At 55.0% G+C, this 27,127-nt stretch overlaps 2 protein-coding genes and 1 long non-coding RNA gene across 8 annotated transcripts in view; 2 read left to right on the top strand and 1 right to left on the bottom strand.

Annotated features, from left to right (window-relative positions):
- Window positions 1-3,254, top strand: part of PML (PML nuclear body scaffold) — a 55,530-nt gene extending 52,276 nt beyond the window's left edge. The window contains exon 9 of one of the 2 annotated variants that reach the window (XM_086365265.1): window positions 759-3,254. In XM_086365265.1, coding sequence (XP_086221391.1) covers window positions 759-1,537 — 779 coding nt within the window. In that variant the 3' untranslated portion in view covers window positions 1,538-3,254. The remainder of the gene's footprint in view (window positions 1-758) is intronic. The other variant, XM_086365269.1, reaches the window with a different exon arrangement.
- Window positions 3,255-12,788: 9,534 nt separating this feature from the next.
- Window positions 12,789-18,574, bottom strand: LOC147349372 (uncharacterized). Of its 2 annotated transcripts, XR_015150447.1 has the most exons (7): window positions 18,303-18,574; window positions 16,553-16,715; window positions 16,232-16,335; window positions 14,528-15,715; window positions 14,348-14,429; window positions 12,960-13,103; window positions 12,789-12,877 (listed from the first exon to the last, which is right to left on the bottom strand). It is a non-coding gene; the product is annotated as an uncharacterized LOC147349372 (long non-coding RNA). The 2 variants fall into 2 exon arrangements; XR_015150449.1 differs by lacking the exon at window positions 14,348-14,429.
- Window positions 17,799-23,611, top strand: ISLR2 (immunoglobulin superfamily containing leucine rich repeat 2). Of its 4 annotated transcripts, XM_086365272.1 has the most exons (4): window positions 18,337-18,455; window positions 18,906-19,123; window positions 19,747-19,795; window positions 19,926-23,611. In XM_086365272.1, the coding sequence occupies exon 4, from the start codon at window positions 19,934-19,936 to the stop codon at window positions 22,184-22,186; it is 2,253 nt and encodes a 750-aa protein (XP_086221398.1). In that variant the 5' UTR covers window positions 18,337-18,455; window positions 18,906-19,123; window positions 19,747-19,795; window positions 19,926-19,933; the 3' UTR covers window positions 22,187-23,611. The 4 variants fall into 4 exon arrangements, with proteins under 4 accessions (XP_086221396.1, XP_086221398.1, XP_086221397.1 ...); XM_086365270.1 differs by lacking the exons at window positions 18,906-19,123; window positions 19,747-19,795 and adding an exon at window positions 17,799-17,955 and having other exon boundaries at window positions 18,342-18,455; XM_086365271.1 differs by lacking the exon at window positions 19,747-19,795.
- Window positions 23,612-27,127: the final 3,516 nt, after the last annotated feature.

Below are 27,127 nucleotides of genomic sequence, written 5' to 3' on the forward strand. Positions count from 1 at the left end.
TGACTGGTGCTTCCATTAGGGAGCCTTGGGAACACACTTCTAAATAGAAACGCAATGTTAAAGTCGCCGAGGTGACACCAGCAATCCAAACACAGCCTTAGGCTGAGTACAGAGCCCATTCTTTCCATGGTTGCTGCAAGGTCACAGAGAAATGTGACCCCTTCTCCTTCAATTCCGCGGTGCTTACCCTGGCCCTGCAGGAAGCTGGGTCCCATCCAGCTGCCTGGGCTCAGCATGAGGCCAGCCCAGGGAGACACAAGCAGCGAGTATTTCACAGGACAGGGAAGCCGTTTGCAGACCTCACTGGAAGATTCGGGGCCATGCTCTGAATGGAGTGGATTGGGCAGGTGTGCTGTCTGAGCCAGCACTCTGATGCTGAGGGCTTTAGCTACATGGCTTATGGGGTTGGCGGCCAGGGGAAAGGGAGTGAGGGGCTAGGCTGAAGCAGTGAGGGGTCCCTAGTGTAGGTGGGTGGAGGCTGGCAGAAGACAGGAGGGACCCGAAGTGAAAGGGTTTGGGGAACTCCGGAACGTGGCAGGGCAGGGGGGAGCAGGACTCCCAGCAGGGGAGGAAGGGGGCCTGGAGGGCAGCCCCCCTCCCCTTCTGACCCCCATCCCTATCAGAGCCAGGGTCAGAGCTGCGTTTGAGGCTGATGCTTGATTCCTGCCATCAGGCCCCAAGGTGGGGTCTCTGGATGGTGGGGTTGGTGCCCCTAGCCTTGCCCTTGAGGCCTCACGCTGCCGTTCTCTCCTGCCCAGCCCAGAAGATTAGCCAGCTGGCAGCCGTGAACCAGGAAAGCCAGTTCCGCGCGCTCATCCAGCCCGAGGTGCTCAACGTGTACTCCAAGGCCGTCTCCCTGGAGGTGGGACTGCAGCACTTCCTGCATTTCCTAGCGAGCATGCACCAGCCCATCCTGGCCTGCTATAAGCTGTGGGGGCCCAGTCTCCCCAGCTTCTTCCAGGCTCTGGAGGAGATGAACATGCTGGGGAAGTTCCAGAAGTCCATCTCGGGCTTCTTAGCCACCCTGCCCCTCATCCGGGAGTGCGTGCCGGGGGCCAGCAGCTTCAAACTCAAGAGCCTGGCCAAGACCTACCTAGCGAGAAACATGAGTGAACGCAGCGCCCTGGCGGCCGTGCTGACCATGCGCGACCTGTGCCGCCTGCTCGAGGTGTCCCCCAGCCCCCAGCTGGCCCTGCACGTCCACCCCTTCAGCAGCCTGCAGTGCTTCTCATCCCTGCAGCCCCTGGTGCGGGCGGCCATCCTGCCCCGGGCCGAGGCCCGCTTGCTGGCCCTCCACAAGGTCACCTTCATAGAGCTGCTGACCGCACACCACCATGACCCGCAGGGCGGCCTGAAGAAGTACAACCGGTTCCTGAGCCTCCAGAGCCCCACGTCGTCCCAGCCTGCGTTCGACCTGCATTCTCTAGGCACCTACTTCGAAGGCCTGCTGGGGGCGCCGGCCTCGGCAGGGGCAGGAGGCGTCGCTGCCCCTCCGGCTGGCCACAGCTTGGCAGAAAGGGCTACGCAGCAGACCTGAGGGGAGGGGCTGACTAGCTCAGACTCTCTGGGGACAGAGAGAGATGGGGTCCCTGAGCCAGCCCCTGCCCACCACAGCATTCCCAGGTCCTGGTCCCCAGTTATCTCCCTTGTCATTTGGTCCTTCTCCGGGACCAAATTCCACCTCTCTAAAAATTCCACAGAGAAGGTTCCAAGGCCAAGCAACCACCCGACGGGGGCCACCAGATCCCTGGGTGGCCCTGAGAGCACCATGAGTTAGCTCGAAGACCCCCTGGGCCTCCCACTCCAGGAGCCAGAACCAGGGGCAGGGCGGGGTCCCTGGTGAAGAAGGCCTGGTCGCTAGGCTCTCGAAGCAGCCCCCATATTGCCCCAGCCAACCTCAGAGGGGCCCTTACTGCTCCTTCCTGAGCCCTGGCATGGCCCCAGGGGACCTGCTGACAGCACCCACAGACACTGCCTACACCACCAGGGGCCCCACGGGTACCAAAGTGCCTTTCAAACCAAACCTTCCCTGAAGGGTTTGGGTTCTTCCAGCCTTTGCCTGCCTGGAGGCCAGCCCAGTTCATGTCCCCTCTGGGGCAATTTCACCCCCAAAGGGCCCCCTCTCAGCGGAGATGGGGCCTGCCACTCCCTGCCGCTCCCTGCTTCCAGGCATGACCTTCCAAGCCTGCTTCCCTCCTGCCGGCCACACTGGGCCCCTCTCTCTCTCTGCCATGCCACCACCTGCCCCAAGCCCTCCCAAGGGGTGACCTCCAACACAGCACTGCTCTCAGTGGAGTCCAGGGACCTGCAGCATGGGAATCTCTGGGGTGGGGCCCAGCAGACTGCTTTAGCAGGTTCTCCAGATGATTCTGAGGCCCGCCAAGTTTCAGCGCCTTTGCTCTGATAGACTGCCCTCCCAGGAGAAGCAGTGTGGAGCAGCAGAGGAAGTCCTGGCTCTGGTTGTGTGCGCCGAGTGGGACCCAGGAAAGGGCCCCTTCCTGAGCCCCCACGTCCCCACCTATAAAATGGGCTGGTTATCCTGCATGGTCCCAGAGCTCTCATCTAGCCCCGCCATTCTGGGGTTTTAGGAATGAGCAGCAGGCTTCTGGGGCAGTGGTGAAGGAGGTTTTCGTTCTTGAGCCCTTGGCCCCAACCCTAAGCTAACTAAGGCCCCCAAACTTGAGCGGAACACAGGCAGGTGGTCTCATCTGACTAGCGGAACCACTGCCCCTTCCCCTCAGCCCCTCTGCCATCCCTCTTCCTTGACGCCCTGATCCTGGGGATACCCCCATGGCCTCAGCTTTCACATGGGTGAAGGCTGTGTGCCCACATCCCCACCCCCATCCACTGGGGACCCTGAAGACCCACAGAGGGATCACATAGGAACTTGTTGCCATGTGAGAGTGCTGGCTCTAACAGTGAACTCTGATGCATTTAAAATCAGATTCCGACTTAAAAGTAGGCACTGGCTCTGAAGCTCAGTAAAACTAGTGGCTGGGTGAGGGGAGGAGGGGGCTGGAGCCTCAGTCTGCCTGTGATGACCATCTTGGCTGCAGCAGGGAAGGAATTGGGCCCCTCCTCACCGTATCTTCCCCCCAGCCCCACCCCAAGACTGAACCTGCTGATTTCCAGCTCCAAGCCAGCCCCACAAGGCTTTCTTCCTTCAGATGGAGTTGATCACATTTGTTATAGCAAAGGACTGTTCAGCCCTCTCGCCACTGTCAAAGCCTTTAATAAAGATGTGAATCTTCAAAGCCTGGTGTGCCAATCACAGACTGCCCAACCCACCCCAGAGTCCTGAGCAGTCTCTTGCCTGGTGAAGGGGAAGCTTGCTGGCATAGCTGTTCTTTGTGAGGGCGTCTTTCAGGACTCAACAGAGCTGAGAACCCCTCATTGCTCAGTGATGAGTGTCTCAAGGACATAAGCCCCTGTTCTAAGTGGAGATACCAGGGTGGACCTATCTGGGATCATCTCCAAGGGCGGGTAACCACATGGAGGGAAAGAAGCACCAGTTTCAAGAATCACCCCCTAGAGGTAGTCAGGGACCAGAGAAACCAGGGACTTTACATCTGCCTCCTGCTGAGTAACTTTGTACCCTGGCCGTCTCAGGTGGAGTTCTCATTAGTGCCTGCAGGGGTTCCCTTGGCACAGGCGCTGTAGGAATTAGTGCCCCCCGGCCTGGGTGAGGACCCAGGTAATGTGATTTGATCAGTGCCCCCATCCTTAGCCTCACCTACCTGTCTCACTTAGCCATGTCCGACTTCTTGTGGCCCCATAGACTAACCCGCCAGGTTCCTCTGACCATAGAATTTTCCAGGCAAGAATACTGGAGTGGGTTGCCATTTCTTTTTCCAGGCAGTCTTCCCGGCCTAGAGACCGAACCCGTGTCTCTTGCATTTCCTGCATTGGCAGGCAGGTTCTTTACCACTAGTGCTACCTGGGAAGCCCAAGTCTCTAATGGCAAATCCAGATACTTCCCCTGTGCTTTGAATCTCTGAATCGATCTCAGGTTTACCTATGTCAATGAAACCACAAGCTTGCTGGGCTGGAAGCCAGGGCAGAGTTTCAGTCCTCACTCAGTAGCCCCTGACTCTGGTCTGCTGCATCAAGCTCACTGATGTTCAGGCTCCCAGTCTGTAACATGGTATAAGATGGGTCGTTTTTTACTTCATAGGATCCTGTGTGAACCAGTAAGGAGACGTTTGTGAAAATAGCCTTTTAATGTATGAAGAATTGCACAAATGTAAGATCTTAGCGACAAACAAGATGACAGTGTTATTGCTTTATAAACAATAGAAAAATAAACAGATACTGGATCTTAGTAAACAAAGGACTTGGGCTTGCCTTCAGGGGGATGAAGAACAAGCTCTGGGATGGAGCAGAGAACTAAGGAGTGGGGTTGGGGTGGGGTGTGCTGGTCCTGGGTCCCAGGAAGGACAGCCAGGGAGTCTACCTTGGAGTGGTCGAGCAGTGGGTGGCTTTGCGCCCCCTAAACACCCAGATGGGAGGTTTCAACCACACAGACCTGGAGCTGAAAACAGCCTTCCCGTGACAACCAGCTCGGCCCTGCCCAACCCTCCCCAACTCTAGGGCCCCCTTCTGAGGCCCAGGAGCTCACTGACACCCCCAGGAAGGTGATCTGCAAGTCCATTTTCATCTCAACCTCGCCCTGCCTTTTACCTGCACAACTTCACCGCCGGGTGCTGCTGTTCCCCTGAGCTGCACCCTCCTCTCATCCAGCCCTGGCCGGCCCTGCCCTTAACATCTACCCTAGACTCATTCCAATCCCTCAGTCCCGTCCCTGACAATCCTTTGTAATTCAGAGTTGACCCTTCACCCCGCACCTGCCCGAGGCCCAGCCCCCGCCCTGTACCCACCTCCTCCGACCTCAGGCGGGTCTCCACCTTGCACCCCAAGTGCCCCAGCCCCTGCACCTGCAGCAGGGGGTCCTTTCTCACTTCTCTTCACGCCTCACAACGAAGGAAAACTACACCGCTAGTGACATCAAACGTCCAGTCGGAGAGAGTCCCCCCTTGTGGCTCCAGCCCAGGCGGAAGGGGAGTCGAGCCGGAGAGGCTCCCAAACCGGCCAGCAGAGGGCGCTGCAGCCCCACTGAGACCCGTGCTGAGGCTGCTGCTCCTTGCGGATGGGGAGCGGCGTGGTGTGGGCTCAGGCTCGTGATGGCAGCATCTTTTCCAAAGCCCCACGCGTACCGCCGGTGGCGTAGCAGGTATCTTTAAGTAGATGGTGCATGGAGAAGCATTTTTAACGTGTTGACAACTTTGTATTTATTTTAACATCTATCAGAAAATATATAACCAGCCTATCAATGCCCTGATTTCTGGAATCTGGCTGCTCAGAATGATGCTAAAAGAGAATTCTTTAAAGGTCTGATTTAAGGACAACTATGAAGTGACTTGGAGAAGGCAATGGCACCCCACTCCAGTACTCTTGCCTGGAAGATCCCGTGGACGGAGGAGCCTGGTAGGCTGCAGTCCATGGGGTCGCTAAGAGTCGGACACGACTGAGCGTCTTCACTTTCACTTTTCACTTGCATGCATTGAAGAAGGAAATGGCAACCCACTCCAGTGTTCTTGCCTGGAGAATCCCAGGGACGGGGGAGCCTGATGGGCTGCCGTCTATGGGGTCGCAGAGAGTCGGACACGACTGAAGTGACTTCAGCTGCAGCAGCAGCATGAAGTAACTACAAGCTCAGAAGGATCACAGGAACAGCAAAACTTACGGCAGTGGAAGTGGAAGACTTAATCTGGGGAAATACTGGGTTTGCTGTTGCTCTGTTGCTAAGTCATATCCGTGTTCGGTGGCTAAGCGTAGCCATCCTCTTCTAGAAGCATCCAGCAGGGATTCCACCTGAGCTTACTGAACCCTGGGGAGGACACAATGACCATCCAGGTGAGAGTGCCTGGGACAATCAGGTGAATAAAGCTCCCAACTAACATGACTGAAAGGTCACTGGACACTCGTTTCTCACTCAGCAGAGCAGCCTTATCGTCTCCCCAGACACCCTGTGCGGTTTACATTATCGTCCTCATTCTATTCTGGACCTGGGATGGGGGCTGAGGAAGGAAGGTTGAGTACCTTGCTCCAGGTCATTGAACTTGAATGCGGCAGAGTTGGGATTTGCCCCACAGGGAGGCTGTGTCTACACTGGAGCCTTGTATAGCCCACACTGCCAGGTATCTTGCCATGCATTTGGGTGGGGGTTTCCACCCTCTCCTTCCGGTGGCCTCCTGGGCTGTTTGATCTCACACGATGCAAAATGCAGGGCCCAGAAAACTCACACCAAAACCTTCTGGCCCCAGGGTCCCAGAATTTGAACTTATCCTAGTTCTATTTTTTTCTTTAAAGACCCTGCTTCTCCAATTTCTTTCTCCATTATTGCCTGACACCCCCCACCACCAAGGAGCCTTTTTAGACAATGTTTTTTCCTAGTTGAGACTCTCTCCCATGAAATTTTAATACTTGATTCCTTAGGGTTTTCTATATACAAAATTATGTCATCTGCAAATAGAGATCATTTTACTTCTTCCTTATACAGGTGTCCTATATATCTGTGTATGTTCTGTGGTCCTTTGGAAGGTCAGAAACCATTGGAATATCTAAAGTGTTAGTGCCCTCTCTACCCTGAACCAATTTTCATCCTCTCTGGGGCAATATGGCCCCTGTTGAGAGTGCATAATTTAGGGTAAGGCCCTATCTCTGATTATAATGCAAGTCAAGAAGTCATGATTAGTGTCAGCCCCTCCATGTGGCTTGGTTCACAGTGGGGTTGAGGTGAGTCTAGGCTACAGGGAGATGGGAGGGAATGTGGGCAGAGGTCTCTGAGGACACGTTTCCCTGGGGTGGCCTTCGTCCTGGACTCAGGCCCAGATCCAGGCTGAGCCTGGGGCTAGGAGGGATGGGGCAGCACCATTATTGATTATTATTTATTATTTATTTTTGTCTTGGAATCCAGGTGTCAGCTCCAAAGCTTTTGGACCTGAATAAAGCAGAGATAGATCTAGAATTTCAACTGACTCCCCCTCTCAAAAAACAAAACCCAAAGTTTGAAAATCTCTACCCACTCCTACAGAATGCATTTGCTGCCAACAGAGGGGAAAAATTCCTTCATTCTTGGCTCAAGGAACTTCCTTAAACTCAGCCCAGAAGAATTCTTTTAAGACCAGCTGCCTGGACTATGCTGAAGTCAATTGATAAATATTATAAATATCCCAAAGTTGATAGCTAAGCAGATTACAAAAGCTAGCTAGCAAACCACAGAAAATTTCCACAAAGCTATCCAGCCAAACAATTGTGACCGGAAATATTCCAAAATCCAGTGTCGCATGTCTGATTGTCTAAAACTGCGTTCTTTGTGCAGACAAAATGCAGAGGGCCTGGGGGTAGGGTTTATCTGAGGGCTTTCTTTCTGGAGTTCTCCTGGAGTTCTCCAGCCATGAAGCTCTGGCCGACACCAGAGCAGACTGATTGTAGAGTAAAGCAGACCAACCAAGGAGAAGGCAGGGGGTGGGTGGCCCTGGGCCCACGGTGACAGTGCCCTTGTCAAGTCTGCTTGGGGACGTCGCGGGGGAGAAGATGAGTAGTAGTTAGGACGTGGGCTTTGGAGGGACCTGGTTCAAACCCTAGCTCTGCTGAATGACCTTGAACAAACAACTTAGCCTCTGAGGTCTCAGATGCAAATTGGAGGTGATAATACATACTTATAAAATTGTGAAGATCAGATGAAATACATACAGCATTAACTTTGTGAATTGAAAAGTGAAAGTGTTAGTCACTCAGTCATGTCCAACTCTGCAATCCCATGGACTATAGCCCACCCGGCTCCTCTGTCCATGGGATTCTCCAGGCAAGAATACTGGAGTGGGTTGCCATTTCTTTCTCCAAGGGATGTTCAGATGCAGCAATGCTCAGTAAAAAATAACTATACATCCAGTGCCACAGAGAAGGCACTGGGTTGACTCCCAGAAAGCGATTGGTCTATAATACTCCTCTCCCGTGCCCTCCCCTCCCCCTCCCCCTTCCCCTACATCTCTCCCCTTCCTCTCTTCTGGTTCCAGTTCATTAGGATTTGCGCAACTCTGTCCCCAGCTCCGTCGACTAGTACCTCTGTCCGCATCTCTTCAAGCCTCCTCCGCCATCTCCTCTACCCCGATGGGGTCACCCTGCAGGCTGCAGGCTGGATGGATTTACTACAGCTTCCCCCCCGCCCAGACACAGCTATCTGCAGGAAGGTCACTTTCTTGCAGTACCAACAAAGATGTGGGTTGGACAGAGGAGGTCCTGGGAGAAGCTAATAAATACATCAAGTTCCCAGCTGGGTCTGGAGATAAGGGCTCCGGAAACAGGCTGTGGCATCGCTGTATGGGTTCACGCTTCTCAGCCTGTCCACGCTGGTTTTCCTGGCAGCAGGAAACCCTATTTGGGGAACTTCAGAGATGACATTGCAGAGAACTGCGGGGTGGGGGCGTTGAGGGCAGGGACGGGGCTGTCCCTCCTGGGGATGAATTTGGTAGGGACAGGCCTGACAAAAAAGAATATGATGGATCCTAGCTACTGTTCCAGCTGGGGCCGGTGGGTGGGGAGGGATGGTTAGCCCCAAAGCTCAGGAAGGGAAACTGAATCCAAGAACGGAGAGAAGCTTTTCCAAAAGGCTTAGAGGAAATTGGTGGAAAAGCAGGTACAGCTCCCCACCCCTGATCTCCTGTTCTGGATCCCCTTACGCTGACCACCACCAAGGGGTGGCCATTACAACTGGACTTGCCCAGCTACAGATTGGAGGCCCCTCTGCATCAGGCCAAGACCCACTGAGGAGAGCTCTCCTTTCTCTAAACCTCTGGCCCAGCTGGCTGCCGGGATGAGGGCTGTGATCAGGGCTGTTCCAATCCAGGGCACCTCAGTCTGGCTCAGACATGGGCACGGCTCAGCTGCTGATGACCACGGGGCCCAGAGGAGAATGACAGGGTACTAATAAAGAAACCTGAAGTCGGAGCACCTGTCCCACTCCAGAAACACCTGCCCTCTGCTGTCGGAGAGGCCACACCTACCGAGAGTCTCGAGGGCTTCCTAACCAGCAAGGTCAGTGATGGCCACTGAGCTCAGCCTGCCCTTGACCAGACTGCCCTGGGAGAGCATCTCAGAGAAGCTGCCTGCCGGGGGCATCTCGCAGCCCTGCCTGCTCTGTGACCTCTGTCTTGGCCTGTCTTCTCTCCTGTAAAGTGGAGAGGTAGGGGGAGAGGAGCTCCAGGGCCTGAGCTCTGATGCTCTGTAAATCCAGACAGCTCCTTATCTGTCCTTCATCTCAGGCAGGTGCAGGCTTCAGAGAGTCCTTCTGACTTTGGCCCAGGTGACCTGTTGGAGCCTGTCCAAGGGATACTTGCCTTCCAGAAGCTGGTTCATACACACAGGAGATCTGATCATGCTGGGAGGTACAGGGGCCCATAAGCTCTCTTAGGGCAGAGACAGCGTCTGCCTGGTTCACAGCTTGCCCAGGCCAAGCAGGGCACCCGGTAACAGGGTGGGGGGCTCTGCATAGTCGCTCAGTTGTGCCTGACTCTTTGTGACACCCCCCACCCCACACCACCCCATGGACTGTAGCCCACCAGGCATCTCTGTCCAAAGGGATTCTCCAGACAAGAATACTGAAGTGGGTTGAAGAATACTGGAGTGGGTTGCCATGCCCTTCTCCAGGGGATCTTCCCAACCCAGGGACTGAACCCAGGTCTCCAGCATTGCAGGCAGATTCTTTACCAGCTGAGCTACCAGGGATGGGGAGACTCAATATTTGTGGAATGAATGATGTAGCAAACCTGTCTCTGCTTGCCATCCCTCTGCTTCTGCGTGCTCTTATTTGGCGAGGGGCGTGGCGTTGGGTCTCGCAGCAGGTGGAGGTGGGATCTTGGTTGTGGTGCAGGCTTCTTTCCAGAGCCCACAGGTTCAGTAGTTGTGGTGCATGGGCTTAGTTGCTCCTTGGCACGTGGAATCTTAGTTTCCAGACCAGGAATTGAACCTGCGTCCCTTGCATTGGAAGGCAGATTCTTAACCACTGGACCACCAAGAGAGTCCCTGCTTCTGTGTGCTTTACTTCTGACAGCTCACACCTGCAACTTTCTTCCAAGGCCTGCCCTTCAGCTGCTGAAACTGATTGCCTACAGGCACAGAGAGGGAAATGCCTGGAAGCTTCCAACCCCAGGGGCAGCCTCTTAAGACTACCTGTGTCTGTGGAAGCCAAGCTCCCCTCCCTAAATCAGGGCAAACTCTGAGGTGTGATTATGCCTAGAGCTTCCTGGGATCGGGCTAAGCCTGCCTGAAATCACACCCTGGCTTGGCTTCCTCCCCTTCCTCTCCTGCCTCCCTTCTCCCTTGCTAGTTTCTGCTGAGGCATTTCCTTAATGGATCACTGGGGTGCAAATCCCTGCCTCCGTTCTGCTCTCTGGGAAACCATATTCAGAAACAAATGAAAAGCCTGATTGCCACAGGAGACTAAAGATTCCCAGGAGGAAATTCAATTTAGTCCATGCCGCCACATGACCCCCATGGGCTTTGATGGGGACAGCGGATGCAGAGACCCCAGGTGACCCTCCAGGAGCTTTGAGTCTGAGGGATGGAAGTGGCGGAGGTTCCCTGGGCCTTGCTTGCCCTTGTGGGCTCTGCCAGAGACCACACTGGGTTGGGGGGCAGAGAGTCTCTGACAGCATATTTATTGTGATCTGCTCTCCAAGTCCTCTGATAATGCCAAGCAAGAGAGAGCTGAGGGCCCCGGAACAGAGATGAGTGGCCTCAGCTGTTGGAAGAGTTGGAATCCCTTCTGCATCCCTACCCCCAACCCCACCCCACCAGCCAGGGAGTCCCTGGCAACCTTGGCCTTTCTTTCTAAGCCTACCTGCCATGTTCTTGAAATATTCATTGATTGGATTTAATCTCTAATTACATCACGCCCTCTGCCCCCAGACTCCTACTATGTGAAGGACCTTCAGGAAGTGTTTTGTAGCAGGAATCCCCCTGCCCACAGAGTTGTAGACAGCACTCTGGGGAAGGGTGAGCTCCTGGGCGCAGGGATGCTGATGGCCTCAAGAGATGAGGTGGGCTGCAGTGTGATGGGAGGGGAACAAGAAACCTGTCTGGGGGCATGAGGAGGAGGGCAAGAGGTGGTCCCCAGACTTGATGAAGAGCCCCTCCTGCAGGAAGCCCTGGCAGATGCCCCCTAGAGGCCTCAATTCAACCTGCAAGCTTGCTTCTCAAGCTGCAGCACCCCAGACAGCTCTTCTAGCCCATTCGTCTACCTTCCCAATGGTAGAGACTTAGAATGAGAGAGGGCGAGGAGTTGCTTGAGATCACACAGCAAATCTGTGAAGCTGACACCTTTGTGCCACCTCCGCGTTCTTCACAAGACCAGTAGAATTCTTCCTCCTGTTTTCCACCTCGACAGTAAAATGCCTCTCTCCCCTGCCTTGGGACCCAGTGACATGTTCAGGATGTGAAGTCATGTAGGAACAGTCTTTGAATTCAGAAACATCTCCTGTTCATAAATACCCAACTAACGACTGAAACTTCCACGGCTCCCAAAATAGCTTTGGATCCAGCGCTGGCATTTCCAAGAACAGATTTTTATCCTTTCAAGAATTCTATGAAAGCAGAGAATCCTCTAGTCTGTATGCCTGCTCAAGAGAGCTCCCTGATCCTGGTCACACGTTGAGCCTTGACCATGGTCACAATCTGTGGACATAATCTGGTCTTATTTCCAGATAAAAGGTATCTACTACGGTTCATTATAATTATGTCAACCTCAATTCATTTTAACACAATGTTAGATTACTCTGATCATGCAATTCCCCAACTTCTATTGAAAGGAGATTTCTTGCTTGTAGTGAATCTTGGGACTGACTCCTCAACATCTATTTCAGGACTAGATGATTACTCTAAGCCAATCAATCCTATCCCCTCTGCCAGTGACTGGCTCAAAGATGGAGAGTCCTAAGCCAATATGTGTCCAAAAGACCTAATGATAGGCAATAGTTCCAGTCTCTCTCTTCTGGGGTGTGCTACTGATAAGCATGTTACCTGAGCTGCTGCCAAAGCCCTCCAATGACGCTGAGGGACATGAGGCTCAAGTTGAAGCCCTGTTGAGAATGGGAGAAGAGACAGAAGAACCCAAGCCTGCCAATGTCATTGAGCTACTGAATCAGCCCGCCCTGAAGCCAGACCTGCTTCCTGCTTGTAAGATGATGCACTTAATAGTTTAACACACTTTAAGATGGGCATTCTGTTATCTGCAGATGGAAGCATCATAAATGATTCCCTGGCCTCCCTGCCCCTGCTTCCCCCTGCCATGGAGAGGCTGGCTGCCCAGGACTCCAGCTCTAGGGGTTCCAGTCATGCCTGGACTGGGTAGAATAGCTAAGCGTGTTGCCCAGGCAGGCGTGTTGTATCTTCCAGGTGGGACTTTCCCATCTTTGGTGAGACAAGCACAGACTCAGATAATTACATGAGATGCCACTGGAAAAGCTGTCGTTAATTTTGATGGCAATAAAGCGCCTTGCCAGCAAGTTAAGCTAATTTCATGAAAGCGCTGGGAGGAAGGTCATGGACTGGATTCCAGCTTATTAATAATGTCGAGCTTCATTTGAACCATTCAGGAAATTCCTCCCAGTTGCCTCCAGCAAACTGCCACAGGTTGCTACTTTCCTCTGAAATCAACAGTCTTCCCATATGCAAATGTGGATTTTTCTGTTTTTCCCTAGAAAATAATTAAAGTCACAGAGCCCAATAAATACTTAAACAGATTGTGGTTTTAATTAAAAACCTTTCTCCAAGCCTGCAGCTGCAGGTCTCTCTTCCCAAACAGGCGCACTGGTGACAGCTGCAAATATGAGAACCTGGGTTTAAGCATCTGAGACTAGAAAGACTTTACAAATAATGATAATAGCAATTCTGATTTTTACCTGTGCCATGGTGTGTGGGAGGTACAGGAGGAATGAAGAGAGATTTTAGGGGGAGGGCCAAGGCCTTTCTTCCTACTGGAGAGGCAGTACACAAACATATAGGAGCATGCTCAGTGGAACATCTCATCATACCTGTACCCAGTGCTGTAAGATAATAATGATAGTTAATTCTAGCTATTGTTGGGAGGCAGGGAATAGCTCATTTCTGAGTACTACCTAAGTGCCAGTGTTTTGCATGCATTGACTCACTTAATCCTCACAGCAACCCAATAAAACAGTTATTCTTATTTATACCCTCCACTCCACTGCCCCCACTCCACACAGAGAGGTTAAGTAACTTGGCCAAGGTCACACAGTGCATACACGGTGAAGTCAGATGCTAGCACCTTCCCTCCTAACCACTATGTAGAGTGTGTATGAGGAGAAGGAGAGATGGAAGTTGGGATTGAAGTGTGTTAGTCGCTCAGTCGTGTCCAACTCTTTGTTGAACCCCAAGGACTGTAGCCCACCAGGCTTCTCTGTCCATGGAACTCTCCAGGCAAGAATACTGGAGTGGGTTGCCATGCATTCTCTAGGGGATCTTCCTGACCCAGGGATTAAACCCAGGTCTCCTGCATTGCCAGCAGATTCTTTATCATCTGAGCCAAGGTTGAGGACAGGCTGGGGGTGGTGGTGGTGGTGTGGTTTTATAAACAAGGACTACAGAAGCTGAAAGGTGGGAAGCTGTGGGTTTAAGAGATTTTGGCTGGAGGGCAGGTGGGAAGGGTCTCCTGAATAGGTTGCTATGCTGAAGATACTTGATGCCCTTCTGGGTTCTGGCTTTCTTACTCTCAGAGACCCTTGTTCTTTCATTAAATCACCTGCCTGTCACATTAAATACAAGGGCATGATTTCCAAGTCATTGTCTGCTAATTCCATCATCTCTGTGATTTCTATTTCTGTTGACTAATTTTTTTCTTAGTTATGGGTCCTATATCCACCTTCTTTACAAGTACAGTAAGTTTTGGTTGGACATTGCCCATTATGGATGTTTGGATTTTTGTTCTTTTCCTTTAAAAAGCATTGAGCTTTTCTTTAGGAAGGCAGTAAATAAATACAAGGGCGTGTACAACTCTGCGTGCAGTTGCAAAGGAATGGTCTGCACAATGTTATATGTCCTAAACATTTCATCAAACGTCTACTACTTCCAACTCTGCAGTTTTCTATTTCCTTCTTAGAGCCTGAAAGAGATTTTGTTTTTCAGATACAGGCATTTTATAGGTCTGGCAAAATCAGAAGACCTAAGGTCGGCCTTCTAGCCGTGTGTGTGTGTGTGTGTGTGTGTGTGTGTGTGTGTGTTAGTCGTTCAGTCGTGTCCGACTCATTGCGACCCACAGGCTGTAGCCTACCAGGCTCCTCCATCCTTGGGATTTTTCCAGGCAAGGGTACTGGAGTGGGTTGCCATTCTCTTCTCCGGTCCAAGCCTGGGTACTGGACTCAAAGAGAAAGCACTTAGCCCGCACAGGGAAGGTAGGGGAGGAGTACAGGGTGGCTTCCTCCCAGGAGAAAGAAACTTCTTCGTTGCTCACCGAGTATCCAGAAGGTGCCAATTGTGCCCTCGGCGTGGGAAACACAGCGGGGTGCAAAGCGAGGACTGTGCCTGTGTTGTGCGGGGGTGAAGAGGCTGCAGATTCCTGGGACGTCCGCTGAGTGGTGGGCATGGGGACGAAAGCTTTGTTGCTTGGGTTAGCATGTCCCACTTCGGAATGTCGCACCGCGGGATGAAGAACCGGGAGCCGCGCAGGCTTCGGTCCTGGCCCCGGTTCGAGCCTCAGAACCTCCCGGCCCAAGGTACCCCAGCCGCTGCCCTGCGCCTCTGAGCCCGACAGGCGGTTTCCAGCAGGGGGAGCGCGCGAACCAGCCCTGGGCCCTAGCTTTGAATAGAATCCGGGTAGCTTAGTGCCGGGATCCAGGGGGTCTCAACTCTCCCTACCCTCGGAACCGTGAGGGTCGGCAAGGTCGCAGTTAAAAGTCCACAAAAAGCTGCCCAGAGCTCGAGTTATCCTCTCTGGGTGAATCTAGGGTCGGCACCACAGCCTGGTCCAAAAACCTTAGCCTAGATTCTGCAGATTTCAAACCTGGGCCTCCACGCTGGCGTCTTGGAAACTTGTACCCCGTCTCTCCCCTATTTCCACGCACCTAATTAGGTGTCTGTTTCTTTAACCATAAAAGACGTAGGCGGAGGTGGGGGTGGTATCTTCGCTCCCGGTTCCCCAGCCCTTCAGTAACTGTACCATCATCCACATTACAAACATTAGAGAGGCTGGCTCCTGCGCGCCTGGCGGCGCCGGTGGAAATACGCGCAGCCTTCTCCAAGAGGAGCTCGGAGCCTGATCCTGGAGTCGTAGCTCCCAACCGAGACCTCGGCGGACTCTGCCCGGGGCGACTCGGGCTCCAGCCCTGCCTTGGCGGGCACTGAACTCTTCAGGGTTCAAGGCGGGGGTAAGGGTTGTCTTTTTTCCCCAAGGCAGGCTCGGGGAACAAAAGCGCTTGCAGGAGAGTGGGTGGGAGCTGCGGGGGTCCGCGGGAATTGACGCCCTCTCCTGGGTGGCTACTGCGCCCTTAGCCCCTCTCCAGGCGCCTGGAGCCCTGTCTCCCTGCCAGATTCACCTGGCTTCTGCATCCCCGGGAAAAGAGCAAGGAAGGGGGTCTTTCTTGGCTCTCGGGCCCCAGAGGTTCCCAGGTTGGGCGAGTCCCCGCGGTCGAGGGAAGTTCTTCTGCGGAGAGAGAGGTCATTTTTCCTTCCATTCCCCAGCCTCTGTCTTCCAGTCCCTCAACCCTTCCGAGCTACCCTAACCCTGCCTCCCCTTAGGCTTCCTAGCCCAAGGCAAAAAGAACCAAAACAGGGGGAGGGAGTGAAAACTGGTCCACAAGTCACCTGCCTCCAAGCCAGAGTCTAGGTCACTGCCTTTAAGCCAGACACCCCTCCCCCTGCCAAAGAAAGTCTCCAGGACCCCCCATCCAGGACTCTATTCTCCAACCTGGCTGCAGGGCCCCCATCTCCCCAGATCCCTCTTATTCGACCAAGGCTCCTGGAATTGCCCTTCAAGATTCCCAAGACACTCAGACTGTACATCCAGGAAACCCCCCTTGCTGAGCAGACAAAGAAGCTGTGCCAGGCCCGCGGCCGGCGCCATGGGGACCTACTGGTGCCGCCCCTACCTCGTGGTCAAGAGCCTCTTATCCCTCCTCCCTCCTCGAAGCCACCTTCTCCCTCTGGGTGCCCCCATCACCTTCCCCGGAGGTGTCTGTAGGGATTACAGACACAGGCAAGTGAAGTGAAGTTCAGGGTTCTGAATTCTGGGTTGATGAGATGCGCTGCTCCCATCAGGGCTGCCTGTAGCGACCGCAGGAATAGGCGAGAGGAAAGGATGCAGAGTATGCATGGAGCAGTCTGTTCATATTTAATTTACAAAGCCTCCTCGGAACCCCTCCTGGGGTGGTCTCTTTAGATGCAGCCCTCCTCACCCGTCGCTCTCCCCCACCTACTCAGCTCATTAAAATGCTCAAATTCAAGTAAGAAGATTGATCTCAGAGGCCCCAAACCGACCCACCTCCAGAGACCGCCTTGGCCGGAGTGAGGGCCGGGGGGGCCAAGAGCCCCCAGAGTGCTCAGTGTCTACGGAAAAACCGAGGAACGGGGCTCTGCATGTTCACCGCCTGCACCCTCCTTTCCGATTCTGGTCAGCAACTCTGTCTCCAGGGCTGTCATAGACACTGTGGGGGAACAGAAGTCGAGTTCTATACAAATGCATGGACATCCCTGAGCCTCCACTTTCTTGTCGCTAGAAGAATTGTCGGAGTTTCGCCAGAGACTGGAAGAGCAAATATTCGAGTCTGCTGAGGCCGACTGTTGTGTGAGGGTGTGAGACAGTAGGGCGGTATCGGGGCTGCGGAGGCTGTCAGGGATAGTGGGGGGGGGGGGGGGGCGGGTGGTGGCTGATGGTGTGTTTGCTGGTTAGACCGTGAAGACGTTGGTGGGGGCGGAGGAGGGAGAGAGATGCTCAAGCCTTACATCCCCAACCCACAGTGCTCAAAAGGAGCAGACGTTTTGTAACCATGCCTCTCCATCCCGCCGTCTGCTGCAGCCTCGGAGCCCCAAGCTAGCAAGACCAGAGGGCGAAGCGCTGGGGTGCGCCTGGGTGGGCTTCCTGGGAGCGCAGGATGGTACCCAAGCGCCCTGCCCTACTCTGCGATACGCACGGTCCCATACGCTGGGCGGTGGGCTTCAAGCACTGGGTTAGCCACAAAAGACAAGACGTACGCAGTCCAGCTGAGGAGGCTGGGCTGGGGCGGTGGTGGGCTGGGGAGGGGAGCGTCGCTTCTCCGCGCGCCCAGCAGGGCGGTGCGTTCTAGTCTCCGGGTTGGGCTGTTGGGGGTGGGGAGGGGGCGGGGAAGACCGGGGCTTGTAGCTGCCCGGATCCAGGCAAAAATAGCAGGGAGGGTGAGGCGCTCTGCTAACACTATCAATTATGCATCGTGTTGAACGTGGCTTCGGGGAGGAGGCGGCTAGCAGCGAGGGTGCGGGAAGGAAGGGTCCGCGCGAGCCGGGCGGCGCGCAGCTCCAGCCAGTCCCGGGCGAGGTCTGTCGGCACCACCGCCTGCCTTTGCAGAAAGAGTTTTAAGGCAAAGACACGCCTCCCCCACTTCAGGCGTGCGCCTTTCCTTCCCCCAATTCCTCAAAGATGGTTTGTCTCACGTGTTGCGGGGCGTAAAAGAGGCTCGCATTCAATTAGCAGCAAAGCTAACGGGCCCTGGCGGGACCCGGGCGTGAGGGTGAGTGCGCATGAATGTGTGTGCGTGCAGGAGGAGGAGAATGGTGAGTGTCCCGGGTGTGAACACTCACCGGCGAGTGAAAATGTGCGTGAACGAAGCGAGAGCTCAACACATTGGCGCGATTATTACATGATGATGGGTGATTCTAATATTGAAGAGCAACTGTGTGGACGGTGTGAGGGTCTGTGTCTGTGCCAACATGTTTGAACAGGGGGAGGGGGCTGTATAATTAAGAATAGTGATCATGTCTGCAGATGTGTAGATGTAGGGGAAACGTGGGTTTTGGGAGTGCGGTGAACTAGAAAGAGCCAAGTCGAGGGCGGTGGGCGTGGGGGCGCCTCTTTGTGACCAGGGGACGAATCTCTACGGCTTTAACAAATGTAGATGATGCGGGAGGTGGGAGAGGCTGCGCAAAGCCCCGCAGCCCGGGAGGACTCTTCAATCTGCAGCCGGTGAGAGGTGCGGGGAGACAGATGCGAAAGAGAAAACTGAAGTGGGACCTCAGGGCCAGGGGAATCCGCAACTTACCTGTCCCTTTCTCTGCCTCTCTACCATCTTCCCCCACAGTCGCAGCAACAGATGTGGGAAGCGCCCTTGGGCTGTCGTCCTGGCTCCCCGACATCCAGTCTGGAGAGGGGGTTGCAACCCGAGGGCAGCGCACGGAGAGTTGGAGAGCAGCCGGTAAGCCTCGGAGACCACTGCACAACCCTGACCCAGGAAGGGGTAGAGTCCGTCCAGGGTGCCAGACCCTGCTGGCTCTTGCAAGCAGGAGACGGGGAGCAGAGGGGAGGGGCTTTCCCTCGGGAACAAGAGGAAGTGGGGGATGCCGGTTCTAAAGACCGGAGTGTGGGAGGGGCTCTGGCAACCTGTCAGGAGCCCTAAGTGGAAGCCGGGATTCTGTTTGTAGGTGCGTTTGTTGTGACTGGGGATAAGAATCTTTTTTGGGGGGAGGCGGGGGCGTTGTCAGGCATCTGGGCTGCAGAAGAGAGGCCAAATCTTGAACCTTCTACTTGATTAGCTAGTGACAGCCGCCTTGACCCCACTGGCTAGGGACACCCCCTCACCCCATGGGAGGTCCCAAGGGGGAAGTAAGAATCTTTAGTGACATCCCTCCATTGCTCTTGGTCCCAGCTTGGAGAAGGAAGGTTGACTGAGCAGCCCTGATGGTTTTCCCCTCCCTGGAGTTGCAGCCCCCGGGAAAGGCAGCCCGAGAGGGGCCTGGCGAGTCTGCTTCCCCGTTCCCGTCCCAGTCTTCTTGCCACCTGCAGCAAGTTCACACCTTTTGCTGAGCCGCTGGGATTTCAGTCTCAGAGGGCTGTCTACAGACGCAAGTGCCCGCCTGTGTCCCGGTATGTGGGTCCGCGCGTGTGAGGATTTGTGCCCTGATGTCTGTCAGTTCCAACAATGAACAGGAAAGTGCCTTGCCCGGTGCTGGAGAACGCTGTACAAATGCTGTGTTCAGTTCAGAGAACAATGAGGTCTCCAGAGGATATGGTGCCTGTGTCTGGGTGTCTTTGTGTTTGTCTGTCTATTAAATGTGTTGGGACCCCCTAAACAGAAGTCCCGGTTTGATGGCAGGCGCCTGGGCTTGTGTTGTATTGTCCGGTGTCTGTATGGGCGTGTGTGGGCGATTTCTGTGCAGTGCGACAAAGAGTTCAGGGGAGGACAGACAGTCATGGACAAAAATAGCCTATGTATCCCTTTCACTGAGTTAAACCTAGGGTTAGAAACAGAGTCAGGGATCAATGCAAAGCTCAGGGCAGACCGGGTATAGGCCCAGCCTGTGGAGGGTCTAGCTGTGGAGGCTGACGGGATAGGTAGAGAGAAAAGAGCGAGGTAGGAGGCTGCTAGAAAAGGAAGTCCTGAGAGGGAGCACGCATTGAATCCCGAGACTTATTGAGCTCCAACTCGTGCCTAAGAGAGACTCTGGGCCCAGAGCAGAAAGTTACCAGAGCCCTGCGATCTGCCCTAGACAGGTTTACAGGAGGCAGAGCTTGGCAGGGGAGGGAAGCTGGAGCTCAGTGAGTCACATTCTCCCCCTCCCTCTCCCCGTCCTACGCCTACCCCCTCCCTCTCCCATGCCTATCCTACCCCCACCCCACGCCTACCATCCCCTCACCCCGCCCCCCCCACCCCCGTTTCCACCTGCAGGATCAGCGATGGTGCCCTTGAGGGCCCTGTGTCTGGCTTGGGCGCTGCTAGGAGCGGCCGCAGCGTGCCCAGAGCCGTGCGCCTGCGTGGACAAGTACGCGCACCAGTTCGCCGACTGCGCCTACAAGGAGCTGCGCGAGGTTCCAGAAGGACTGCCGGCCAACGTGACCACGCTCAGTCTGTCGGCGAACAAGATCACCGTATTGCGGCGCGGGGCTTTCGCCGACGTCACGCAGGTCACCTCGCTGTGGTTGGCGCACAATGAGGTGCGCACGGTGGAACCCGGCTCGCTGGCCGTGCTGAGCCAGCTCAAGAACCTCGACCTGAGCCACAACCTCATATCCAGCTTCCCATGGAGCGACCTGCGTAATCTGAGCGCGCTACAGCTGCTCAAGATGAACCACAACCGCCTGGGCTCGTTGCCCCGGGACGCACTCGGTGCGCTGCCTGATCTGCGCTCTCTGCGCATCAACAACAACCGGCTTCGCACACTGGCTCCCGGCACCTTCGACGCGCTAAGCGCGCTGTCGCATCTGCAACTCTACCACAACCCCTTCCACTGCAGTTGCAGTCTTGTGTGGCTGCAGGCCTGGGCCGCGAGCACCCGGGTCTCCTTGCCCGAGCCCGACTCCATCGCGTGCGCCTCGCCTCCTGAGCTGCAGGGCGTGCCGGTGCATCGCCTGCCAGCCCTGTCCTGTGTACCGCCCAGTGTGCATCTGAGTATGGAGCCGCCGCCCGAAGCGCCAGGCAGCCCCCTGCCCTCCGGCCTGACGCTCATGGTACACTGCGTCGCCGAAGGACACCCCACGCCCCGCCTGCAATGGCAACTTCAGATCCCGGGTGGCACCGTAGTGCTAGCCCCGCAAGTCCTGAGCGGGGAGGACGGCGGGGACGGGGCGGAAGACGGGGAGGGGGAAGGAGATGGGGACGGGCCAACGCAGACAGAGGCCCCAACCCCGACTCCAGCACACGCCTGGCCGGCTCCCCCAGCCACCCAGCGCTTCCTGGCCCTCACCAATGGCTCCCTGTTGGTGCCCTTCCTGAGTGCCAAGGAGGCAGGCGTCTACACCTGCCGTGCCCACAACGAGCTGGGCGCCAACTCCACGTCGGTTCGTGTGGCAGTGGCAGCTGCCGGCCCCCCAAAGCACGCTCCTGGCGCAGGGGGAGACCCTGATGGGCAGGCTCCAACCTCTGAGCGTAAGTCCACAGCTAAAACCCGGGGCAACAGCGTCTTAACGTCCAAGCCCGAAGGCAAAATCAAAGGCCAAGGCGTGGGCCGGGTTAGCGTCCTCGGAGATTCAGAGATGGGGCCGGAGCAGGAGGAGGCGGAGGAGGAGGCAGGTGAGGGTGAAGAAGCGGAAAATCAGGTCCCCGCCGACCCAATGGAGGAGCAGCGCTGTGGCCAAGGAGACCTCTCGCGGTACGTGTCCAACCACGCCTTCAACCAGAGCGCCGAGCTCAAGCCTCACGTTTTTGAGCTGGGCGTCATCGCGCTGGACGTGGCGGAGCGGGAGGCGCGGGTGCAGCTGACGCCCTTGGCGGCTCGCTGGGGCCCGGGGCCTGGGGGCGCTTCGGGAGGAGGGCGACCCGGGCGGCGGCCACTGCGCCTGCTTTATCTGTGCCCGGCGGGGGGCGGCGCAGCAGTGCAGTGGTCGCGTGTAGAGGAGGGCGTCAACGCCTACTGGTTCCGTGGCCTGCGGCCCGGCACCAACTACTCCGTGTGCCTGGCGCTAGCAGGCGAGGCCTGCCACGTGCAAGTGGTGTTCGCCACCAAGAAAGAGCTGCCCTCGCTGCTGGTGATCGTGGCGGTGAGCGTGTTCCTTCTGGTGCTGGCCACCGTGCCCCTGCTGGGCGCCGCCTGCTGCCATCTGCTGGCCAAACACCCGGGCAAGCCCTACCGCCTAATCCTGAGGCCGCAGGCCCCCGACCCCATGGAGAAGCGCATCGCCGCCGACTTCGACCCGCGCGCCTCCTACCTCGAGTCCGAGAAAAGCTACCCCGCAGGTGGCGAGGCGGGCGGGGAGGAGCCAGAAGAGGCCCCCGGGGAGGGCCTTGACGAAGACGCCGAGCAGGGGGACCCCAGTGGGGACCTGCAGAGAGAGGAGAGCCTGGCAGCTTGCTCGCTGGTGGAATCCCAGTCCAAGGCCAACCAAGAGGAGTTCGAGGCGGGCTCCGAGTACAGTGACCGGTTGCCCTTAGGTGCCGAAGCGGTCGACATCGCCCAGGAGATTAACGGCAACTACAGGCAGACGGTGGGCTGAACCCCAGCCTACCTGGCAGCCCATCCCCGTCCCCGACCTCGGGTATCTGGGAGCGGAGGCTTAGGGCTGTTAGGATTTATGCCCCAACCCCACCTTCACTTACTCCACCTCCTTACCCTGACTACTGGGAGCGTCCAGTGGGGAGTGGGACGATTTCACCAGTCCCACCCACGACGGTCGTTGTCCCTGTGGGCTGAATTCCCCTCCATGCAAGCACAGTTCCCCCCCGCTCCTCCCGCCCTGTGTGAGACACCATCCGCTGACCGTGAGGCGAACTCCAAGCCTCTCCATTCCCATTCCAATTATCTGCGCAATCCCGCCCCGGAGCCCACTTCACTGTGGGCCCGGAAGCCGAAGGAAATAGAAAAAGACGTTGGAAACATCTGATGGTCATGCTGTGGCTCGCGGTCAGCCCGGGACCCCCAGCAGACGTCCCTGGCGTGGAGCGCTATGGCGTCCCGCCTCAACCCCCTACTCTGCCCTTTCCGGGGCTGCGCATCCCAGAAACCAGGATTCGGCGGTAAATCCCGTTTCTAGTTTCAAAGCCCCCTCATGCCTGGAAACCAAACGCTTCTGTACTTTCATCGTTTCTCCGCTTCGGACCGGCTGGAGCCGAGCCGGGTGCCTGGGGCGCATTTCAGCGCCGCACTTTGATTTTCATATTTTCGTTGTGTTCCAAGACAGCGACTCTCCGGGTCTGGTGCTAACACTCCCTTCTTTGCCTCTGGTGAAAAATGTGTGTGTGTGTGTCTTGGGGTGGGGGGAATCCGTCTTCTTTCGCCCTCTCCCCTAACTTACAGTGCCGGAGAACCACGCACCCCTTTTCCGCTGAGGGTGCGGCCTTGGTCCCGGGCCAATTTCGTTGTGGGGGACTTGGGTTTCCGGAGACTCGACAGCTCCGCTTCCGCTGCTCCTCGCGGCCTGGACCTCAGCTAGAGAAGGGCCGGGGAGCCCAGGAAGCCTGCTCTGGCCTCCTGGATCAGGTCTCCCGTGAGGGGCTAGTGCTCCAGTTCGCACAAAGCCTGCGTGTGACTGCGGCGGGGTCCGGATGGAGAAAAGCCACGGATGCTCGCGCCTCCCCCGCCCCGCCCCTCCTTCTTCGAGAATAGTGTTTGCCCGGCTGTAGCCCTAGACGAGCGTGCTCCGTAGGAGAAAAGTCTGTGTCCCGTAAAAGTGTATCTAGTGTTGGGAGTCGGGCGGGAGGGAGGGCGGGGTGGGCGCGGCCACTGGGGCGGTGGTCTTTTTTTCGTTCTTCTTGCAGAAAAGCCTAGGGGTTGGGGTGGGGGGTTAGGGGCATCGGGGACCAGACCTGTCGGTGAAGCGCAGCACAAGTGAGGCCTCGGGGCGGAATAGCCCCCTGGAGCCCGCGCCCTTTTCTAAAGGCGTCTGTATGATGTAAACAGTCAATAAAACAATCGATTTGGACTGGGCTTGGTGACTCTTTGTCGGGGGTGGGGAGGGGAACAGAGGGAGGGGATGCAAGAGGAAGCCGCAGAAGGAAGGAACCCCTGGGATCCTCCCTTTGGGGTCCTTTGTGTGATTTTTTTGCTTGACTGCTTTGTGATTTTTTCCAGGTGTTTACATCCTGGTGCCTGCTCTGTGCGCCTCCACCTCAGGGATGGAGCCGGGAGACCAAGTGGGATGGGGGAGGCTGCAAGTGAGTGAGGAAGGTTAGCAGGGAGGGAGGGATGGTTTAATGCAGACTGAACTCTTGGGGAGCTCCAGAGTGTGTGTGTAAGTGTGAGAGCATGCACAATCCTCCCTGGTTTGACCCTATCACCATGATGGGCTGTGGCTTTGTGTGTGAGGACTGCCTAGTTTCTGTGTCTCAGCACCAGCTTGGGTTCTGTGAGGAGGTAGAGGGGCAAGACTTATGCACAAAAGTTGGCACAAGTCATGTAAAGGACAGAGCGGGCAAATGATGGAGAGCAGCAAAGGGGGAAAACTGCAAAAACAAGCTGGCACCTTTACCCCAGGAGCCGGTGTGTGTGTGTGTGTGTGTGTTGGTGGTGGCAGTGATGATGCTCAGTGAAGTGATGCATGGACACTTGGTAGGGCATGTGATGTTGGTGTGGGCTGAGGTACGTACCCTCAGGATTGGAAGCAGACTGATTTTAGTCCTAGAAACTGGGCTTCTTGGGTGGGAAACAGGAGAGAAGAGGGATGAAAAGTGACACTCCTGTCCAGCTTACAGTGCTGGGACTGGGCTGGTGTGTTTCAGCTGAATCGCGGGGTAGGAAGTGGGGTGGAAGAGGAAAGGAATAGAAAAGAGTGGGGCAGGTGAAGAGTCCATCCCTACGCTCCCTACTTCTCGCTTCCAGTCTATCTCATCCCTCACCGTCTCTATGAGTATCAGGTCTTCCTAACTGGATCAGCCCTGTCTGGAGACCAGGCCCAGGTCCTGACATCCAGCATCCTGTCCCAGCTGGGACGCTTCCGGGGCCAGAGCCCAGTTTCCCTTCCCAGGCCAGCAAAGCTGTCTCTGAGAAAGATTCCCCTCTGAGGGTCACAGCCCCAAGCCCCGCCACTGTAGTCCACACCACTGTCAGGGACGTAACTCAGAAGTATAATCTTTTAGGAGGAGGGCTGATTTGTTCTACCTGCAAATGCTGCTTTTGAGCAGGGGGCAGGGACTGGCCTGATGTCTATGATTGGTTCATGAATCCAACCACACAGTTACATTTGGACACAGGCCCGGCTGCTGAGTGCTTGTCGATGTCAATCCCACACAATCCTCTCATTGTGGGAGGGCAGGCTCGGAGGACGAAGGGCTCCTTCTTGTCCTCTCTGTTCTAAGGATTGAGAACCCTCCTGGAGAACTCCTAAGATCCTGCATGCCCCTAAGAGATTGTGCAGAGTTGCTGAGAGTTCTGCCCTTCTTTGTCCCAGGCCAAGCTTCCTAATGAACACACACTGCTCAGGTGGGCCTCATGCCCCCTGGGTGGGGCCAGGCCCAAAGGCTTGGCCCACAGGACAGGAATGGGTGGGTGCTGAAGGATGCTGTGACACTCTGTGCACCACCCATTGAGACACCAGCCTCTCAGGAACTCTGCACTTTCTATCTGAATATTTGGCCCATGCATAGAACGGTCCCCAGCCTTCGGCCTTCCTTCCTGTCTCTTTTTATATTTTATTCTTTCACTTTCTCCCCCTCTCTCCTCTGTTTTTTTTTTCTTTCCTGCCTCTCCCCTTTTTCTTCCACAAGGAATGTCATAAAATCCCAGGATGGGAAGGGACCCTGAAGACTTACTAATTCAACTACCCCCTGAGATGCAATTCTTTTCCACACTGTCTATCAGGTAGTTGTGCCACCTCAGTCTACATGGGAACTCACTGTTCACTCCCTCTCACTGAAGAACCGGTGTTGAGCAGTTTAAAATGTCTGTCCTCCACCCTTCCAGCCCCCAGGCCTGACACTGCTTTGGCACGTGCTCTGTGAGAACTACAGAGGTGCGGAGGTGAGAGCCCTGCCTCCATCCCTCGCTTCAGGGCTCCAAAGCTTCTCATGCAAAGCACATTTGTGAGCCTCTACTGTATGCTTTGGGTGCTGTGCTAGCTAGCTAGCTCCAGTGCATTTTGTCATAAAGCTTGTTTGGGTGGGAGTGGTGTGTAATGGGTTGAAGAGACAGACAGAGAGAGAGAATCTAAATGTGTATGAGGGGACCTGGAAAATGGTCAGAGAATGCAGGATGACAGCGGTAGCCTTGGAACTCAGAGCAATTTATCAGGAGCAGTAATTCTTTGAGCTACAGAAACCAGATGCCCAGGATGTGGCCTTGAATCAGATCGGAAAACTGTCTGCAGAAAGGTGATTTGAAAGGAGTGGCCCCCTCCCACTGCCCAGCATCTCCTAAAGATCAGCTGGAATGAGAACCGTCTAGAAGATCCTTAGAGAAAGTCCACTAATACAAAAGGACAAAAGGAGGCAGGGCTTCTTTGAGGAAGCAGCAGCTGGTGCAGGGTCCTCTGCGTCCTGATCTCCTGTCTGGAAAGCAACCCCCACCACCCCCATGACACCTGAATAACATCCACAGCTAAAGCTAACATCTCTGAAGATTACCTGAGTCAGTAAATGTTTGAATTGCTATTCCCTAGGGGTGATGCTAACCTTGGATTTCCTTCTGGGGTATCGGGGTGATGCATTTGGTACATAAAGGAAAGGGGATGAATGGCATCTTGCCATGGCTGCCTTGCCCCAGATTTTTTTTTTTTTTAAACATAAATTCTCTAAACTCTACTTTGTTTTTTGAGGATTTTTCTGAAGGAGTACTTTTTTTCTTCTTCTTCTTCTTCTTTTTTTTTTTTAAATTTAACTGTCAGGTCTTAGTCATGGCAAGGGGCTTAGTTGCTCCAGGGCACATGGGATCTTCGTTCCTGCCCAGGAATCAAACCCATACCCCCTACATTGCAGGGCACTTCACAGGGAAAGAGGGACCTTCTGTCTGCACAAAAGAAGGCATCATCTATAAAGAAAGAACCCTGACGGCAAGAGCATGAGCAAAAGAAACTGGGGGACCTTGTCCTTCTAGGGATTATATGTGTTCTCTGCTGAAAAGGCAAGCCCAGATACTAGGATATAAGAAAGACCCCAGGTAGAGGCCATAAATTGCCAAGTTTAACCTAACAAATACCTTTACCTTGTAAATCTCCAACATAATGACAAGAGCAATTCTGGAAAATTGAAGATGGAGCAACCAAAGCCACTTCAGTTGTAATGTGTCAATTAATTGATTGTATTTGCAACACACCCACCCACGCATATGTGCTCAATGACAAGCTTTTGCCTTAGGACTCAACAGAGAATAACATTACATTGAAAATGAAAGGTATCTGCTGTGACTGGCATACAAAAGAGATTGAATTATAAAATGTCTTACAATATTAGCATTTATTTCAAAATATGGCCAGTGTTCCTAATGAGACTTGATATGGATTAAAAAA

The sequence above is a fragment of the Bos grunniens genome, chromosome 21 (genome assembly GCF_055505025.1).
Source record: "Bos grunniens cultivar Pamir isolate PY7600 chromosome 21, Bosgru_T2T1.0, whole genome shotgun sequence".
Taxonomy (NCBI): Eukaryota; Metazoa; Chordata; class Mammalia; order Artiodactyla; family Bovidae; genus Bos; species Bos grunniens.